Source organism: Lactuca virosa, chromosome 9, assembly GCF_052849685.1.
Source record: "Lactuca virosa cultivar CGN04683 chromosome 9, Lactuca_virosa_CGN04683_v6, whole genome shotgun sequence".
Taxonomy (NCBI): Eukaryota; Viridiplantae; Streptophyta; class Magnoliopsida; order Asterales; family Asteraceae; genus Lactuca; species Lactuca virosa.
Genome location: NC_136434.1, coordinates 137,778,529 through 137,799,276, shown reverse-complemented (window position 1 = coordinate 137,799,276; position 20,748 = coordinate 137,778,529). Strand labels below are relative to the sequence as shown.

Below are 20,748 nucleotides of genomic sequence, written 5' to 3'. Positions count from 1 at the left end.
TTGACAGGTATTACGAGTGGACTCTTAAAAACGATGTTGTCAATAAACGAGATAAACCCTGGTGACTATGCAGACTTAGTGTCGATTCCTTAGGATACTCCTTAGGAATGAATGAACGAGAAATAGCTGATTCTTAGGGTAGATCCTTAAGAATAAAGAAGATAATGGGGATGGGTAATTAGGTTAACTGTTTGATGATTAAATATAATAATTATATTATTGTGGGTTGAAAACCCTATGTACTCACCAGGTTTCCCAACCTGACCCACTCAGTTTATTTATATCACAGGTGTCGATATGAAGTTACATTACACTGAGAGATTAAGGAGATATAAATCACTAGTGATAATGAATGTAAGTTCTGTTTATGCTTATGTTTCTGTATTGACGATGACATCCCAAATGTTTTAAAATGAATAAAAATACTTTTCTTCGGAAATGCTTTGATAACGTATTTATCATGTTTTACTGGGAACAAATTCCGCAACATTTTTTATTAAAAGAGGTACTCTGATTTTATAAAGCATAAACAAAATCGGTCTTTTCTGGCCGTGAAAATGGGGATGTCACAACTAGCCTTTGGTCGTTCGGGAGTGGCTGTTACCTCATCAAGATCGACCCCATGATCTATCAGAGTCTGCGCTAGACACTTGGCGCTATCAAATGTAGAAGGCTTAGCAGCCAAAACATTCCCTTGAGTTGGGGGCGTCAATCCCCAAATGTATCTTTCTATTTTCTTGCTTTTCGGGGTGACCATTCCCGGACAGAGGAGAGCCAGATCGCAGAATCTAGCTGTGTAGGCAGCAATGTCGGAACCCTTCATCTTCAGGTTCCAGAGTTCATGCTCCAACTTCTGCATCTCGCCCCTTGGGCAGTATTCAGCAAGCATGAGTTCCTTTAGGTTATCCCAACCCATGGCATTTGCTACCGGCAAGGTTAGGGATTTGACACGACCATTCCACCAGGTCAGTGCTCTGTCGGTGAAGGTGCAGGCGGAGAATTTCACCTTGTTTGACTCGGAACAGGCGCAAATCTCGAAGATGGATTCGATCTTCTCGAACCATCGGGTTAAGGAAATGACTCCACCGTTGCCGTCGAAGGATTTGGGTTTGGCATTCATGAAGTCTTTATAGGAACACTCCTTTTGATGTCCCTGACCTCCATCATGACTTTGAGAATTGGGTCCACCTCCAGATCCACCAAAGCTGCCCTGATTTATCTGCGACATCGCCGCAGCCACAACAGCCGTAACTGCTGCCTGGAACATAGTTGGGTCGAAATGAGGAGGTGGTGGCGGCGGAGGATCGTTGTTCCTTCTGCTAGGTCTCTTTCGGGGAGGCATCTTGTTCTAGAAGCAATTAGGAAGAAGAGGATGGTAAGTCCCCTAAATTTTTAAATCCAGATATATGAAACAAGATATATCTCATTCTGATAATTAAAGTGTTCTACTAAGCGATAAGCAGGGAAGGATTACTAATACAAGTAAACTATCGCTAGAAAGAAATAAGTAGCAACACTTGGAATGAATCCATAACTGTATTCGGCTTTAGCTAAAATACTCCTATAGTATTTTAAGTTGTATGTTTTGTTCTATCGATATCTGATGTATATATACTTGGTAAGTTTTAGGCTTGTTGCAACACCACAGTCACTCCCAAGCACATGTTGGTCATGTCTCGAATAAATATAGTTGATCAGGCTATATTGACCCTAGACATGATTACATAACTGCCCAGGTTTAACCACAGTGTCCAACATCTAAATACTTTTGTTTTGTTCTACCTATGACTCTGGTTCTGTTATGTATGTATACTTGTATACTTCTTATAAAATACTTATATTTTAAAAGTATACTTTTAGTTCAGAGCACTTCAGCCCCTTAGTGTTTATAGTTGTATACCATGTAAGGTTCGGTATACTTAGTTCACTATAAACAAGAGCTCTGATACCAATCTGTCACACCCCCAAACCGGAACGGCAGAAACGTTCGGGGGTGGATGACGTCATGTGTAGTATCACAACAATTGTATCATAGCAATCATAGTAAACACAACCATTACATTGAATACATATGTGAAAAAGGTTTACATTTGTTTAAGTCTTGTTTGTATACAACAAAAGTATAAGCAAAATATAAAGACGTGACTTTAATTGCTCCGTCTTCTCAAAACTCCCGGAGGTACCTGTCTACTGATTTCCTGAGAATACAAGCAGTTTTGAAAAAGTAACAACATAAAGCTGGTGAGTTCATAAACGATTTTTTGTAGTAAAAATTTATTGATGAATTTATAGAAATGTTCGTATGTTTTCAAGAAAATCCAATATTTTCTTTAGTGAAAGTAAGATAATACCAGTTCCTTCTATGAATGTTTGTTACGGTGTCCTTTGTAGTATAAAACACATTAGTCTGCATGCTTGGTTACTACTAGAATGTATAGTATGATGATATATGTATGAAAAACCACTGTATGAAATGTTCTGTTTGAATACCCTAGCAACCACCATTATGTATAGTAGTTTTATTAAATAAAACCATGTGTTGTATTTCTGAAATCCCCAAATGTAATGTATAATAGTTCTATCAATTAAAATAAAACTAATGAAGAATGAAATCTCGTAAACAAAGGTTAGTTTATACTTATTGTGAGTCGTATAACCATGCTTGATATGACCTAGGGACCTTTACAACGTTCTTCAAGTGTTGGTTAAATGACATTTGTCACCCCAGGCATGCCTGCCTAACTATAGCTAGCAGTTCAGGTGTGGGATTGTTAATCCCGAATAGATCTATTCACAAATCTCACGCTCTCCCTCCAGGAGACTCTGGTTATACTATGATACGATTTAATTCAGTACACCTAAGGGTACAGTCTTGAAGTAGAGTCTCACAATACCATATAATCTAGTTTACATGAATTCTGTATTGTTCTCTTGTATTTGAATTCGTTGAATACTGTATACAGTAATAATTATACATAAATAATTATTAAATGTTGTGCTCTTGTAGTGATGTATATCATAAACTAAATCTGCCATAGTTTATATGTTTAGCAGTGAATAACTCTGAATTCGTAAAAGCTGTGTATTGAAAACCCCAAACTATACCTATTATAGTTTGCATGTATATAGTGTAGTTGATGTGAATATTGAATCTGAAAAACTATGCAATTATGGTCGTAAGTTGAAAACATCCCTTATGCTCAACATAGTACAAAAGGGATAAAATATCTAAATATTTTATACAAATACGGAAATCGTTTGTCTGCATCAATTGCATAAGTTTTACACTTGTTAAAAGTCCTTTTGTATTAGTTCACAAAATCATTTGTGTTTGGCTTGTATTCCCCCTGAAAACGTTTAAAAATCATAAAAGCGTAGGGGTATGAACTCACCTCGAGTGAGTGATTTGTATGAAAGACCGATATAAGGTGTTGAGTGTCAAGTGAAGTCTCGAACACAAATGGATCCTATTTAGCATGTAGTAACACATATATGAATCAAATTAGGGTATTTCACTACTAGACATGATAGGAAACCACTCTAGGGACTTGGAAACACTTAAACTAAGTGTTAAAATCATATGTGATTGAATAAGGGAGGTGTGTGGCCACACTAAGGGTGTGTAAGGCCATGGGTGTACGGCCCATGAGTGTACGGTACACTCATGAAGAAGTGTGCATTTGAGGTGTTTTAAGGCCCTAAGAAGCATCAAGGAAGTGTTCTTGATCCCATGCTTAGCTTTATTGGAAGTTTAAGGCCATCAATGATCATCAAAGAGGGTTTACGGCCCTATGAGGTGTTTACGGCCATACAAGGGGTGTACGGCCGTACACCCTTCATGTTCATGCTAACTTGGTCGATTTTAAGGTGAATCAAGGCTAGGATCAAAGGTTTAGCATGTCCAACTAAATGATAGGGGCTAAACTCTCACTTTGGAGGGCCTTTAAGGTGTGTACGGCCAACCTTATGAAGGTGTACGGCTGTACTCCCTTCAAGGGATGAAGAACATGTTGAAACTTGAGAATCAAGGCTTGAATCAAGAGGTCTTTCAAGTATAACAAGCTAAAGGATGGAATACTTACGTTTTTTAAGCCTTGGAGGGTTCACGGTTGAAGAAGCTTGAGAGAAAATTGAGTGGTGTGCAGCCAAGGGAAGAAAGAAATAAAGGGAGTGAGGTCTACTCATATATATAGGGGTGGGTGACCCACCACCTCGAGTGTGCGGCCATGAGGGGGTGTACGGCCGTACACCCATGTGTACGGCCGTACACTCCTCCTGAAGGAATGTATGGCCCGAAATGCTACTTTGCGACTTTGTTAACTCATCCCTAATCTCAACCTTGATTGTACTTAAGCTTAGAACACTTAAACGAACCCCTAAACAGTGCTAAAAGATAACAGAAACGAGTCTGACTTTGATTGAATTGAATGGTTTATACAAAGGAGAAACTTCGGGTTGTCATATTATGCGCTGCATATGCCAAGAAGATGCGAACGGATTCCAACCTTGCAACAGGTGCGAAGGTTTCTTCGTAGTCAATACCTTCTTCCTGGAAATATCCCTTGACAACTAGTCTCGCCTTGATTCTGATCACATTAACTTCTTTATCAAGCTTATTGCAAAATACCCATTTCAAACCAACAACTGATGCATCGGGTGGAGTTGGAATTAACCTCCAAACCTTGTTTCGTTCGAATTCGTTGAGTTTGTCTTGCATCGCTTGCACCCAATCAGAATTATCAAGAGCAACGTTGACAGTTTTGGGTTCAATCTTGGAGACGAATGAATTAAACATACAAAATTTCACTTTAGAGAATAATGCAGTTTGTTTCGCTTTTTGCTAGGATCTTGTGAGCACTCCAGCAGAAGACTCACCAATCACTTGGGTTTTCGGATGATCTCTGGTCCATTTGGTCAGAGGAGGGTAATTCGGATCATAAGAGGGATCCAATTCAGTGTTTACCTCCTCAAACTCTAATTGTACATCTGAATCATCATTCGCATCTTTATTCTCCCCCTCGAATGATGAGAGTTCTTCTACTTCAGGAATTGAAGTGTCTCCTATGAATGGAGGTTCGTGAGTCATTGTGGGAGGTGATGTAACTTTATCAGAAAGTGGTTCAGAAGAAAAAGACGAAGCAAAACCCTCCCCTGCAATGGAATGTTCGTATCTTGTGGTGTAGATGGATCCCCCTGAAAACTTGCATTAGAATCGGAATTCTCCCCTGGAATGGTGTGCTAGCTGGTTGTGATGCTTTCGGACTGTGAGGTTAGCTTTCTAGATCTTTCGCAACATCATTGATTATTTTCTTCAATTCGTCTTCTTTATTTTCTGTTGCTTTTGTTTCGGATGAAATGGCCTTCTCTGACTCATCAAAGAGTAGTGTGAATTCCTCATAAAGGTTGGAGAGAGGAATCGTGGCTACACTCGGTTTCGGAAAGATCTCCTTTTATTGATTTTCATTCTACTGAATCCTCTTCAAGTAATTGTCGTCGAACGTGACATAGTAGGTTTCCTCCATTTTCTTGGATCGTTTGTTGAGAACCCTATAAGCCTTGGAGTTCACCGAATATCCCAAAAATATACCCTCGTCAGCTTTCGCATCGAATTTGTTTCGTTGTTCCTTGGAGTTGAAGATGAATCATCTGGAACGAAACACATGAAAAAACTTAACGTTAGGTTTGCGATTATTTATTATTTCATAAGGAGTGATAGAAAATCGCTTATTCAGGATAGATCTGTTTTGGGTGAAGCAAGCAGTCGCAATCGCATCCGCCCAAAAATAGAGAGGCAGACTTGCGAAAGATAGCATGGTTCTCGTAGCTTTGCACAAGGAGCGGTTTCGCCTTTCAACTACGTCGTTCTGTTGTGGAGTATAGGGGGCTGAAAAATTGTGCGAGACTCCCTTCATAGCAAGGAATTCTTCAAACGCTTGGTTTTTGAATTCCAAACCATTGTCATTGTGAACATTGCAAACCAGCTTTCGCAGTTGAAGCTCGATTTGCTTGATGAAGTCCTTGAGTTTTGGTGTTGCTTCAGATTTCTGTTTAAGAAAATACACACAAGTGAAACGTGAAAAATCATCAAATATTACAAGAATATACTTACTAACACCAACACTTTCAATTGCAGAAGGGTCACAAAGGTCGATAGATAGAAGTTCTAGTGATTCAATGACTTTCGTGTTTACTCTCGTTGGATGACTTTTCCTACTTTGCTTCCCCATTTCACAGGCTGCGCATAAGTGATCTTTATCGAATTTCAGGAGAGGAGGTCATCGCACATGATCACCAAGAACAAGCTTGTTGATGTCTTTGAAGTTGAGGTGCGAAAGTCTTCTATGTCATAACCAACTTTCGTCAGAGTGAGCTTTCGTTAGTAGACAAATGGCAGGCTTCCCTCGTATCGGATTCAAGTTTAACAGATACATTTCTCCTTTACGCTCCAACTTAAGAAGGATTGCTTTGGTTTTCTTTTCTATGATTTCAGACCCTTCGTCATCGAAGGATACCTTTAAACTCGTTCCTACAACCAACTGCGAAACACTGATGAGGTTGTGTTGCAGGCCTTCTACGTACGCCACTTTTTGAATAGAAAACTCTCCATTCGTTATCATCCCATAACCGTTAATTTTTCCAAAAGAGTTATTTCTATACTTCACATTTCCACCATCTTTGGGAGCCTGAAACTCTCGCAACTCCTCCTTCCTCCCTGTCATGCGACGCGAGCAACCACTGTCGATATACCATTCAGAGTCGAACTGCTCGTCACGTATTACCTGCGAAAATCAATAAAATTTAGGAACCCAAAGTTGCTTGGGTCCTTATGAGCCTTTTACAGAAAGGGGAAAAGTAATTGAAAAATCAACCATAAAAGTACGTTTAACTAATGTGGTCTCATCTTTCTTTGTTATGGTGAAAACTTTTATACTTTTATCTTTTTCGTTCATTTCTTTTGGAAAAGATTGTTTTTGCTTGTTTTTTATTTGATTCTTTGTGAACTCTTTATCAACTTTCTTTGAGTTAGTATTCGATTTATTGGATGGAACTTTAGGATCTAAAACTAACTTTTCTTTTCCTTTAGCTTCTTTGGATGAAGCTTTCGTGGGTTGAGAGTGATGAGGTTTTGGCTTCTCCATAGGCTTCTTTGAAAAAGTAGGTTTTTGAACAACTTTCTGTTTATAGTCCTGTGGACTGCGAAAGTGACATGCGAAGATTGTCTGAGGTTCGCATGCAAAGGGGCTTTCGTATTTCGATTGAAAGGTTTTTTATTGCGAACATAGTTGGGATTTTGGGAGTGCCAAAATTGCTTCCTTTCATTGAGATTTCTTTGATATCTCACATTCCTTTGCCATTTTTGAGCTGCAAGTTGCTCTGAGGACTTGTGGATGTTTGCCCTTGGTTTCGCCTTTCTCACATGAGATTCGTCCTTCACTGATTTAGGTTCGCTTTGAATTTCCTTGGTTCCACTTGGACTTCCATTCCAATAGCTTGAGCGATTGTTCATTGGTTCTGCCACATACCTTCCTTTCACTCTACAAGAGGTCTTTTCTGATAAACCTATGGTTTCGTCTGCATTGTCTATTGGAACAAACCATAAGTACTCATCACATCCATCCTTGTTGTCATCATCTACGAGGGACGTTAGTTCAACTGTTTGGTTTTTATCCATTCCTTTAGTAGCAAATACTTTATTAGGGACAGTTTGCACTTTGGGAAAAACCGTTGCTTTAGCTTTTAAAATTTCAGGTTTATTTTAAGAAATACGTGCGAACTCAACTGAGTTTTCGGAAATTAAAGCTTTCGCAGATTCAGTTTCATTTTTCACAAATTCTGAGCAATCAACCTCATCCTCTACAGAAATTTCGCTCATATCACTGTCCTCATCGAATTCAGATGTATTTTCAACATTGATTTTATTATCTGAACTCAATCTGGCACTCAATGAGTCGAACCTTTGTATAGTATCAGATTTTATTTGCTTCTTGTCATTTTCATCCAACAGTTGTTTTAACATGTTTTTATGGTCTTTGGACTTAATATATGATTCAATTCTTTCCAGTCCTACCCTGTAAGCATCAGAAGTTTCGTCAGACGAACGATGGATTCGCATTTATAACAGTCGGCATCGATTTCGTCTTTCTTTAATTCCAGAAATGGCAAGATCATCTTGTGAATTTTCTTACCAATCTCACAATCAAGGTGCAACTGAGTAATATTGAAATAAAGCCTCTTAGAAATTAAACAGAAAATGTTACGTTGTTTCAAAAGCATTAAATTGTCTCATTGCAAATAAATCAATTGATCCCTAGACTTAGACAAATCCGACTCAATCTTCTCTATCCATATGTGCCTCTCATCGCTTTTCGATGAAACCCTGATAATTTGATCAGTTAGGTTAGAGTTTCTCAAACGAGTTCTTTTTTTACTGTCACTAATGCTTGAAAAGGTGAATTTTAGGTCATTTAATTTAGTTTCGTATCTAGACACAGGTATATTGAGAGATTCAAGAATTATATTTACCTTGTTGATCAGCTGTTAACACTCATTGATTTGTTCAGGAACTGGTCTTGCTGCGAAACAGCTATCATCTCCACCTCCACTCTCAGTGGCATTCCCTGCATCTGTGACCTTTCGTTAGTCACCATCAAGCATCTTCCTCCAAACTGCGAACTCTCTTCTTTCGCAACGAACGCCCTGCCATGCGTGGGCCTACGAACCTCGTCATCTTCAGAGTTTGTTAACCAGACCTCAACTCCTCCAAACTCGTTTTTAGCAAGATTTTCCTACACAATTTCTTCCTCCTTTTGAGAACCATTTTTATTCTACTCTTTCACCTTTTCAGAGTTGTAGCTGCCCTACCAATTTCGGTTCTTGTTTGAGGGAAACTTCTTCTTTGCGAACCGCTTAGGATTTGAAACCATTAAAGCATACTCCTCGTTCGTAATCTCGCATTCAGAATGATCAGACTCAGACCCATCCTCTACAACTGTCTTGCCCTTCGCAACGAGAGCCAGAGATCCCATTCCAGAAACAACTTTCACTTCTTTTGTCACCTCACTTTCGTGTGCCTTCAGAATCCTAACAAGCTTGGCTAAGGTATAGTTTTTAAATTGCTCATGCGCCTTGACGGTAGAAACCACTGCCATCCACTCAGATCTAAGCCTGGTCATGAGCGTAACATTTTTCTTGATTACTTCTCATCCAATACCATGTTTCATCATCTTACTCAGAAAATGATTATAGCGATTGAAAGTTGAACTCAAACTTTCTTCAGGCTTTTATGCGAAGGCACCAAACTCTAAAAGCAAGAGTGTTTGAGTAGAATGCTCAAGATCTGCATCAGTAGAGTAAAGTTCCTTGAGCCTATCCCAAATAACTTTTGCAGTGTCACACGAACTAACCAGACGAAAGGTATCAGATGGAAAAGCGAATCGAATGATCCTAATTGCTTTAACATTGCTGATTAGCTTTTCTTTCTCATCATGAGGAACTTCTTTTACATCAAGAAGCAGCTGGTTGTATTCCTTCTGAGTTTTAATAACTCTTTTGGTTGTTGTGTGAACAAATGCACCTAGAGTGATGGCTTTAACCGTTATCCTCTAGACCGAGAACGTAATCATCGAAGTGAAGTGCCCAAACTTCATACTCATTGGGAAAGAGAATCAGGATCCTTGTTGTCGATCCAATGCTACTGGAGAGATTTATGGAGTTGATGTGAGAATCGTGGTGTTGCATGATGATTTTTCGTTTGAAACCTGTTAAGAATCAGAAGTGTAAACTAAAGAAGTTTTAGGGTAATATTAAGATCACAGAATAGCATCAAGAAAATGATGATGACGATCAAACTAGATCTAATATTAACGGAAACCCTAATGACTCTATAAACAGAAGAGATGCGTATAGATTACACAGTCTCTCGCTCTGATACCAATTGTTAGGATGATAATCCTTGAAAGATTGTTTAGATTCAAACAAATTAATAACAAGAACACCACGATGATCCAAAATATGCTGAATGATTAAAAGGTCACGCCTCAGAAGAACTCGACTAAGAATTGCTACTGTAGAGGCGTGATTAGGGTTATAAAGTAATTATCAGAGTCTTTTAAAATATGATGCATGCATGCATCTTAAATACTCTAACCCTAGTAAATAAATACGGGAGTACAGGCCCAACCCGTTTACAAAACAAACTATACATAAGGCCCAATAACGCAACACATTATACCCAACATTAGAGGTGATGATCATGATGGTATAGAGTCTTTAAAGCGTGATTTGGCTCACTGTTTTGCTATGAAAAACTTGGATTTGCTACGTTATTTCTTGGGGATTGAAGTTGCTCAGTCTCCAAAGGGTTATCTTTTATCTCAAACGAAGTATATTTCAGACTTGTTTGAACGCGCACGACTCACGGATAATCGGACAGTTGATACGCCTATAGAGAGTAATGCAAAGTATTCTCCAACTGATGGTGTCCCCTTATCAGATCCAAGCCTTTATCGTACCATTGTAGGGAGTTTGGTTACCTGACTGTCACTAGACCGAATATTGCTCATGCAGTTCATGTGGTTAGCCAGCTTGTCACTGCCCCTTCTACTGTCCATTGGGGAGTCGTTCTTCGTATTTTGACATATCTTCGTAATACTCAGTTTCACACCCTTGTGTTTCCATCTACATCCTCTCTTGAGTTGCCTACCTATAGTGATGCTAATTTGGATAGTGATATTTATGATCATAGTCCAATATTGGGTATTGTGTTTTTCTTACAGATTCATTGATATCATGGAAGAGTAAGAAACAAGATGTTATCTCTTGTTCTTCTACAGAATCCGAGTATCGAGCCATGGCTATCGCCACTTGTGATATCTCCCTTCCTTCCTTATGTTCCTTCCACCTTGCAGATTGTTGATATTCTTACGAAGCCTTTGACTGCTCCTCGATTTCATTTTATGTGTGACAAACTTTCAATGTTTATTGATGTTGCATTATGAGTTTAAGGGATGATGTTAGCCTAATTAGATTTTGGGCTTTATTTTGTATTGGGTTTTATATTGGCCCATTATCTAGGAAACCCTAATTAGTTAGGGTTGTTTGGCAGGATCTGAATTTTTAAGATCTGAATTTTTAAGAGGTCTGAATTTCTAAGAGGATCTGAATTTTTAAGATCTGAATTTTTATCATGTTGTTTGGCTGGAACCTCTGAATTGTAACCTGAATAATAAAAATGACAATTTTACCCTTCCTTAGTTTTGTGTTGTGCTAAATGATAAATGCATAATTGATAAAAACTACAAATGATCATACAATAACCAAATTAAACATAAATTCTTCCAAATTCACTTCTTTCAATCAATGGAAACATAAACATCATACGATATAACCAAATTAAACATAAATTCTTCCAAATTTGCTTCTTTCAATCCATGGAAACGTAAATATCATACCCATGGAAACATAAATATCATATAATAGCCAAATAAAATATGTTTCTATTTTTTGCTACTGCAAAAATTACGTTTCTATCACTCTTATCTCAGCAGAAAGTTAGACAAAACAGTTGTTGATTTGAATGAACTTCAAAACATGGTGGTGCCTTTGATCTCAGCTTCTCTATTTGGTCATACAAATTATAATTGAGATAATTGCAGAGTAGCAGGTTCAAGAGTGTTTCCTGCCATCATACATTTCAATATTCATAAATCACACCACCAACAATGATCACAATAACGATTATTATAAACAAATCTCAGAGCCAATTTCACGAGAATTCTAAATTTCAAAACAGTATATAATAAGCAAAGTTCGTTCCTAGAGTGTATACACATTTTTTCTTATAATCAGTCGCTCAATAACATATAATGGAAATCAAATTCATCAATAAACAACCGATATGATCAAACAAACAATGATAGAGATCAAATTTTGAGAGATTTCACGGAACAAATTTCGATGAGATTTAAAGGAACAAATTTTTTTTACCTAAATGTTGTTCTCAACGAGATGTCACGGAACTGAAGGGCGTCGCTGGCGGCGGGGCTGCCGGAAGCGATGGCAAAGGCACCGACGATGGTGGATGATTTTGCAAGTCCGACCAGCAGCGGAAGGGAGAAGACAGGCTGCGTCGAGTGAAGGACAACGAGAAGAGGGCAAGAGTTGGGTTCGCTGCAGAGCCGCCGGTGGCGCTGGCGATGGATTAGGGTGGAGGTCGGAGGTGGGTCTCGCAAAGCGGCAAGGAGAAGATGTCGGCGTTTTGTTGGAGATGTGTGGGAAGGAAAAACAACCCGTGAGAAATAGAAAAAGAAGAGTGGAGCGGTGGGCAAAAAAGGAACACGCCTCTCTTATTTTTTTTCAGACTCTACCTTATATCTAAAATATTAAGAGCCTTTTAAAAGATTAAGAGACAAAAAATAAGAAGCTATCAAACAAGCTATATCTGAATTTTTAAGAGGTTACCTCTTAATTTTTCAATTAAGAGGTAAACAAACAGGGCCTTAGTCTATATATTATGTATTTTCCTTTCATTGTATCTTGTACTTCTTATTTGATAATAATACGAAACTCAGCCGTTTTATGTCTTGTTAGTTTACAGAGTATGCCTCAGATCCTAAAAGAAAGGGAGACAAATATTTATATATAAAAAAAAGTCCTATGATAATGTCACATATTAACTAAAGAAATAAATGCTTGTCTTTGCATATAGTAATTGTTTTAAAAGTATTTTACACCAAAAAATATAGTTAATAAAAATAAAATTCTTCTATTTATGAACACATACACGGTTCTCAACAAATAAACAACTTGTAGATTATTGCACCGTCATTACAATCATGTGATAAGCATAAGGTCCATCTCATTGTCCATCCTAAAATTAAATTTCCATTTGATTAAATATTTAGCATATTACGACGACAAAAAAATTAAAACTTAAGATATAACAATGCCAAGTCAAACACTCAAAGTTGACCAAATTGGCCCTAACTTGCTATTTATACCACACTCCAGTGACTCTCCTCCACCCATTCACTGAATGTGAAGAGAGAGAAAAATGGATGAAGAAGATAACACCCGACCCGAATACATTCCACATGAACTGGTATCCGAAATACTCACACGACTCGACGTCAAATCATTGACCCGATTCCGCTCCGTCTCTACCCGATGGAATTCCACCATTGTCCATCCATCTTTCTCAAAGTTCCACCTCTCCAACTCCTCCGCCGGCGCCGGAGCTCCTGTCACCCTCGTCCTCTCCTTCATCAACCGCTTTAACTCCGAACGCACCGTCTTCTCCGTCAAGATTCCGCCAAACCAAACCAAATCCCTACCAAACCCAACTCACATCCTTACAATCCCTGGATTCGCCCACCCCTTCGTCTCACAGTCTCTAAATGGCCTTATCTGCTTCAATCTGGGAGCTATGTGTGTTTGCAATCCTTCCACTCGTAAATTCCTTAAGCTTCCATGGACGAAAGCGGAGATCTCTCCACTGTCTCCGGCGTCAACACATCACCGGAGAAACGCCTTCGGGTTTGACCCGGTATCCAATGCACACAAGGTGCTCGACACATGGATCACATGTCACGAAGACGAGATGATCATGGAACACAAGATATTCACCGTCGGAGCAGGTTGCAACAAGTGGCGGAGAATCGCCGACGGCCCGCCGTATTTCCCTTTCAACGAGAGTGTCTGTATAAACGGCCAGATCTACTTCAGGGCTCTCACGAGTGTGACAGCTTCGGAAGAAGCTGTAATGGTCGCGTTTGACGTCAATCGTGAAGAATTCCGATTCATTCAGATTCCTGATGATGCGATTTCCAATTCCGAAGAAGCTGTTCTAATCGAACTCGATCAGCGTTTGGCTATAGTTCACCACCAAGATAACATACTGTCGATGTGGGTACTGATAGACGAGGAAGATGCCAAATGGTTGAAGAAGCGCGTGGAGATTCCAGGGATGTGTAGTGAGATAAACGATCGTCGGAGATTCAAATTTGCCGGGACCACATTTTCCGGCGAGTTGATATTTGCAGAGAGAAGCTTAATGAAGGCGTTCTATGTGTTCTTGTATGATCTGAAGAAGAATGAAGCTAAAAAAATAGAGATTTGTGGGCTAACAGATTTTAAGTTCGATTATAGTAGCGCTCTCATGAATGTTATCAGTGTTAACGAACATGTAGAAACCATTAAGTGTTTAACCTAGGTTACAACTTTTATTGCATAACCTACAAGTCAATATAACATGATTACGTTGTATGTATCATCTAGACTATATGATATTGGAAAAGTGCATTCTGTATTTGTACAGTACAACTCAACAATGCATGACATAAATTCACGAGGCACAAACAGTCGAGAAAGAAAGCGTAGTTTTGTCTTAGGCTCCAGGGTCCGAGGCAACTTTTCTTTTTTCTTGGAAACTTTCTTTCTCCAGGGGCCCCACCTTGGGATAATCGGATTAGGCTCCAACAGTAGTTTGAGTTTGAGTCCGAGGCAACTTTTCTTTCTTCTTGGAAACTTTCTTCTCCACGGGGGGCCCACCTTCGGATTCTGACGGGATTTCGATCCTAGCAAAAATGGGATTGGGTGGAGCCATGATTTGCCCACTCTTGAGCCCACCCCATTGCGTATCGTTCTGCATTTTAAAAGGTTTATAGTCAATGACGTTTACAGGCACAACTAGCAATTTCCAGCCAGTAGACAAGACAGGACAATACTATACTTTATACTTTATACTGTATTTGACATGAATACCCTCTGATCGAAAATAATTTTACCATAAATAGAATTACAAACAAATCACGATGATGAGAGAGGGAGAATACCCAGGTGGTGGCACTGAATTGTTCTGGGGTGTATCCAAGTTGCTGATAAATTCGGAGACATAAATTTGGTGCAACAGGGGACAATGCAACCGCAATAATCCTCATTGCTTCTAATATAATCACAAGGTCCTGCTCCACAAGAACAAATAAGAATTCTAAATGTACAAATTCAACCCTTTTCATGAATTGGTTTTTGTGTTCAAATCAATATATTATCTTCGGTTGACGATATCTAATAATTGGAGTTAAATTTGTAACATATTTTGCATTTAAATGGTTGGATATGAGGAGTTATAAGACCTTTGCAGCTGAATCAAAAGATGTGCCTCCTTTTTTAAAAAGAGACCATGGTGCGTGCTCATCAATGTAAAGATTCCCTGCATTTCCGATCTCTAACACACTCTCACAAGCTGATGAAAGCAACAGACTTTCGTATTGAATCTTTGCCTTTTCAACCTACAGAAAATAATAAATAAATAAATAAAAAGAATTTGGTCTCTCATCAAGGTAACCAAAATATTGCAAAGCCTACTTTTCTAGGAAGTTTCCAAGTTTAAATCACGGATATCCCCATGGTGAATTGGTCTTACTTATCTAAAACAACTTATTCTTTTTAGTAAAAGTGTTTGAACCAAAATGTAATAAGCTTATAAGTTGGTTTTTGGTGTTGGGCAAATGCTTCTTATACGTGTTAAATGACTAAAAAGGACATTACCAGCTTCTCTACATTGTCCTTGAAGACATTTCCTTGGGCTGCAACACTCGAATCAGCAATCAAAGTTGACTGGCAATTCTTCTTCAAAAGTCCAAGTGTACGATTAAGAAGATTTCCTACATAACATCACAGATAATAATCAAACCCAAGGAAAACGTCGCATTGGGATCTATTTATCTGTTTATTTTAGAATTTGGAGAGAGAGAGAGAGAGAGAGAGAGAGAGAGAGAAGCCCCATGCCTTTATGGTGTATCAAAGGAGGGTGCGAAAAGACAAACCAGTTACCATCCTAAGCAATTAGTGGCCCTGGACCAGTTTTGGACTCCAGGGGTAAAATCGTCTTTTATGCTTATTATTATTGTTGTTGTTATCCGTTTGAATTATATGGAGCATTACCTGCAGGTGGAGGTGGGACAGGAGTGGTGGGGGACAACCTCATTGAAGTCTATTTGTCATTATGCCCCAATTGGCCAATTGTATCTTTTCTGTTTGTTCTAGAAGGTTAGGCATTATTTTGGTGAAAAAAAAAAAACTTTTGGAGATTTTCCATACCTCTCCAATATATGTAATTTATTTGAGATTATAAATACTCTACCTTCTTTGTTTATTTGAATCTGTGTTGTACTTGTAGTGGAGTGTGTTCTTTGATTTAGCAAGAGAGAGATAGGGTGCATACCAATGGTATTGGCAAGATGTGCATTGACAATATTAATGAAACGTTCCTCAGAGTAATCCCCATCATTTCCAAATTCAACTTCCCTCAGAAAAAAATACCTGACAGCATCAGACCCAAATCTGTGAACCAACTCATTCGGTTCAAGAGTATTCCCAAGTGACTTTCCCATCTTCATCCCATCCTAAAATTTTACACATAAAAACCAAACCACTGTGCATAAAATCAAACTATGCATATAAGCATCATAACTCTTCACTCCTCCTCTTAAACACTTAAAACTTAAAACCAATCCAAATCTTTCAAGTATGTTTGTGAATTGTGAATCATATCTTAAAATAAATATATATTCTTTCTAAAATGACAACTTGTAGTTGTATTACAACATTGACATACCTTTGTCAAGAACCCATGCCCAAATACAGTCTTGGGAAGGCTCAACCCAGCTGACATCAGCATAGCTGGCCAATAAACTGCATGAAAACGCAATATATCCTGCACAAAACATAGCAAACATAATATAGTAAGTAATACATTGTTATTAGAGTAAATTACAGAAATGGTCCCTGTGGTTGTATGGTTGTTGGACGGGCAGTTAGAAGAAATAATGTTAAAAGAAATTAAATAAGGGTATTTTAGTCATTTTACATGGTTAAGAATATCACAAGGACTTTCTCCGTAACAAATGACAAACTCAGGGACCGTATAGTTAGAAGAAGAAAAAAGTTGGACTGAGAGTTCATTGTTCAGAATATCACAGGGACCATTTCTGTAAATTACTCTTGTTATTATGACTTATGAGTAAGGATTAAGGAATTGTAAGTACATTGCCATTACGGGTTACATATTGCTATTATTTGTAAATAATGAAAATGTGTTGCTATTATGGGTAAAGAAATGTAAGTAAATTGCTACTAGGGGTAAAAAGCAAAGTACATTTATTGATACTTAGGTGAATCAAACAAGACACAACAAAAGATCGAATTAATAGCACATATAAACGTTGAATGAGGTCCCTAACTAAGTTTTAAATGGCATCAAAACCTACAAATAAAAAAGATAACAAATACTTTGTTACAATTTACAGTTTTAAACCAATTCAAAATTTCCATTTACTATATGAAGCAAATAAAAAATTGGATAGAAAATAGGAAACTAAGAACCCCATCATACCTTTCCAATCAAGTGCAAAGAAGCAGGCCAACCTGAGGATATTGCTCTTTGTAAACTAGGTTGTTCTTGGTCCTCTGATAATGCTGATATATAACTGCATAATGGACAATGAAAAGACAAAAAAAACTTTGATAAACATGCCTAATAATTTATTAAAAAAAAAAAGGAAACCATGAAAAGGTAACTTTACCCTAACAATGCATCAAACCAGACATATATAGTTTGCTTTGGGTCATTAGGAACCCTAATACCCCAATCCACTGAAGCTCGGGAAATTGAGAAATCTCTTAGCCCACTTTTCATCCAATTTTGAACCTAAACAAGTTTATGCATCAGAGTTCAAATGGAAGTCCAAATTGTAACAATTTAAATATTGTCTAACCTCATTTAAACGATACATTGGTTGTACAAAATCTGGATTGTGCTCTAAAATATCTTCCAATCTTTTCTGATACTTTGAAAGGGCAAAAAAGTAATTGTCCTCTTTCCTTGAGACACATGGCTTTAAGTGCATTGGACAGCAATTATTTTCCAGCAACTCTTTCTCATCCTGTAGATGTTACAAAGCAATGATCTCAAAAAAATGTCCACCCTTTTCAAATTTTGTTGATATATCTAGTAATTTACCTTATACTCCTCACAATTGACACAGTATAGTCCTTCATAATCAGCTCTATAGATATCGCCATTCTCAAGAACCTTTGAATAGAATTCTTCCACAATAGCTTCATGTTTAGGATCAGTAGTGCGAATGAATTTGTCATAAGTTATATCTAACTGAAATTCAATGTAAGAAAGCAAAGCTTAATGAATGAACATTGAAGAATATATTAGTAGCATATAAGATTTATCAGTAACACTATTTACATACATCTTTCCAAAGCGCTCTATAAGATTGTGAAATTGCATCACAGTGGTCGTTTGGGGTTGAGCCACCTGCAGCGGCGGCAGTAGCTATTTTCTCCCCATGCTCATCTGTGCCCGTGATGAATATAACCTTCTTTCCGGTAAGCCTCTAACATAAAGATTAGAAATCAAATTCTCAGATTGACGTAACTAAGCCATTTCATAACCGTATTGCATTTTAGGGTTTTAAAAAGCTTTGGAATTGAGGAGATAACTCTTGTAAGACAAAATCGAAGTGACTCAACTACAAATTTGATTGGAAATGTATATGATAACAAAATTTGTTTCATGAATTTACAAACAAATTACGTAAGCAACCAAGCAGATGCGATATTCGAGAAGTTGTTAATAAATGGCGGACCTGAAATCGAGCAATAGCATCGGCAGCGATGGTGGAGTAGGCACTGCCCATGTGAGGAGGAGCATTGACGTAATAAAGAGGAGTCGTCAGGATAAAGGGATCTTCTTTTGCTAGCATGGGTGTTGAATTTGAATCTGTAGAATCTGAATTGCTACTGCAAGTGCAGTATAAAGCGGCTCCTGATCTTTTGGAAGAAGAGGAAGAAGGTGAGAACCATTTTGAACGGAAGTTGATTTGGGTTTTGTTGATGGAATTCGAAAAAGACGATGATGAGGAGGAGAAGAAGAAGGCGGTTATGCTGTTTCTCTGAAATTGAAGGGAGTGTTGCACCCTTGCCGCCATATCCACTCTTCGCCTGGGTGTTTAAGCACTGAATGGTGTTTGTATGAAGCTTTGAGTTTGGGGGATAGGGCGGGGTTTAGTTTTGGGGATGGTATCGGCGTTTTCAGACCAGTAACTTACTATGAAATATATTATATGGAAACGTCTTCCATATTGTGGCTGTAGTTTAGTGGTAAGAATTCCACGTTGTGGCCGTGGAGACCTGGGCTCGAATCCCAGCAGCCACACATTCTTTCTTTTTATTTTTTAAATAACTTTTTTAAACTCCTCTTTGATCTTAATTTGAGGGGAACATCCTTCCCTTTCCTATCTTTTTTTTTTTTGGAGGAAAGATTTTAAGGGACTTTTTTTTTTTTTTATTCTTGAACTATGTGTAATACTCGTGTATTACACATAGTTTAATTAAAAGAAATCAAATATAAATGTCTAAAAATTTAAGAATTTTAGATTTATAAGAAAATAAGAAAAATAAAGGTCTAAATATTTGAGAATTTTGAAATATGAAGGTAAGTCCTTTAATGAAATTGATATTCATTTACTACTATATTTATTGTAATTATTACATTAAAGTATTATGTGAAATTTATTAAAATAAATTTACTTATAAAATGATATGTGGAAAAAAAATTAATTCAAAATAATCACAAAATGACATTTGGCAAATTGAATGAGAGTGTGATATGTGGCAAAAAAACATTCATTTATTATAGTATATGGAACTCAAAAACACACTTTATTGTCTTTCATTTTTTTGTTTCCTTAAAAAGACTTAATAAAAAAGTTTCTCTCTTTACAAAAAAAAAAAAAAAAAAAAAACTCAAGAACGAATGTGTGTTTTTCATAGTTACCTAATTTGTTGGTCACTCCGGTTAAGGAACGTGGATAGGGTTCACGATTCGCTAAAGTGGACGTATCGAGTATGGAGAGGTGTAGGTTCATTTTGATACGAACCGATAGTATGGTTTCGTGTACCCAATTAAAAAAACCATTTAGTCTTTAGATTTTACAAACCAAATTTCAAAATACAAGTAAATTAAGTTTAACTTAAAAAACAACAACACAGGAACATTTCAAAGTACCAAAATGGTCTCACTGTCATCTGCTCCTGAAGTGTTGTGATTCTTTCCAAAAGTCATCTAACAAATTGAAGATAAAAAACGGAAATCGAAGAGAAGAATGCAACTGTAGAATAGAAATTGAATTGTTGAGAATAAAAGTTAAATTGAAGATAGAAATGGGTAAAATAAAATGTCAAATTGGAATTTGGGTCGGTGGTACACAATATGTTGTATGAAGTCGCATAGAAACCAGGAACCACAGTGTAACACCTCAAATTTCAACCAAAATTTTTTTCATTTTTAAATTACTAAAAGCATTGTTCATAAACTCAAGTCATGAGAAATCATGGGTGTCACATACAAAACATCACACCAAATATCAGAGTATCCCAAAATCCACATAAAACATCATCAACCGGCGAATGTGTACAATCACGCCTTCTTCTTCCCGCGATCCTCAGAAGTACCTGAAACACATTAGAATCAATATTGTAAGCACAAAGTTTAGTGGGTTCCCCAAAATACCACATAACACATAAAGATGGCCACACATTACTATATCGGGTTTGTATCAACCCCGAGCCCATAATGGCCCCAAGCCCAGATCGGCTCCATCGGGTCCGTATCAACCCCGAGTCCATAATGACTCCGAGTCTAAATCGGTGATGTGCATTTTAATGTATATTTTA

General features: G+C 37.6%; 2 protein-coding genes and 1 non-coding gene across 3 annotated transcripts; 2 read left to right on the top strand and 1 right to left on the bottom strand.

The window, feature by feature from the left end:
• Positions 1 to 13,001: 13,001 nt before the first annotated feature.
• LOC145137951 (F-box protein At1g30790-like) lies at positions 13,002 to 14,305 on the top strand. The gene has a single exon (XM_079072093.1). The coding sequence runs from the start codon at positions 13,052 to 13,054 to the stop codon at positions 14,207 to 14,209; it is 1,158 nt and encodes a 385-aa protein (XP_078928219.1). The 5' UTR covers positions 13,002 to 13,051; the 3' UTR covers positions 14,210 to 14,305.
• OVA1 (methionyl-tRNA synthetase / methionine-tRNA ligase / MetRS (cpMetRS)) lies at positions 14,198 to 19,080 on the bottom strand. The gene is made up of 12 exons (XM_079072092.1): positions 18,660 to 19,080; positions 18,264 to 18,407; positions 18,020 to 18,169; positions 17,775 to 17,942; positions 17,583 to 17,707; positions 17,393 to 17,486; positions 16,616 to 16,714; positions 16,223 to 16,403; positions 15,547 to 15,662; positions 15,132 to 15,287; positions 14,832 to 14,960; positions 14,198 to 14,641 (listed from the first exon to the last, which is right to left on the bottom strand). The coding sequence occupies exons 1-12, from the start codon at positions 18,999 to 19,001 to the stop codon at positions 14,465 to 14,467; spliced, it is 1,881 nt and encodes a 626-aa protein (XP_078928218.1). The 5' UTR covers positions 19,002 to 19,080; the 3' UTR covers positions 14,198 to 14,464.
• Positions 19,081 to 19,156: 76 nt separating this feature from the next.
• On the top strand, positions 19,157 to 19,228 carry TRNAH-GUG (transfer RNA histidin (anticodon GUG)). Its single transcript has one exon. It is a non-coding gene; the product is annotated as a tRNA-His (tRNA).
• The last annotated feature ends 1,520 nt before the right edge of the window (positions 19,229 to 20,748 follow it).

What these genes read in the sequence shown, in the direction of transcription:
- OVA1 (XM_079072092.1), bottom strand. Translation starts at nt 19,001, where the DNA reads ATGGCGGCAAGGGTGCAACACTCCCTTCAATTTCAGAGAAACAGCATA. An exon ending in GGCATGGGTTCTTGACAAAG is followed by an intron (nt 16,404 to 16,615) that starts GTATGTCAATGT and finishes GTAAAATTTTAG; the next exon opens with GATGGGATGAAGATGGGAAA. An exon ending in AATTCAGTGCCACCACCTGG is followed by an intron (nt 14,642 to 14,831) that starts GTATTCTCCCTC and finishes TTTAAAATGCAG; the next exon opens with AACGATACGCAATGGGGTGG.
- LOC145137951 (XM_079072093.1), top strand. Translation starts at nt 13,052, where the DNA reads ATGGATGAAGAAGATAACACCCGACCCGAATACATTCCACATGAACTG.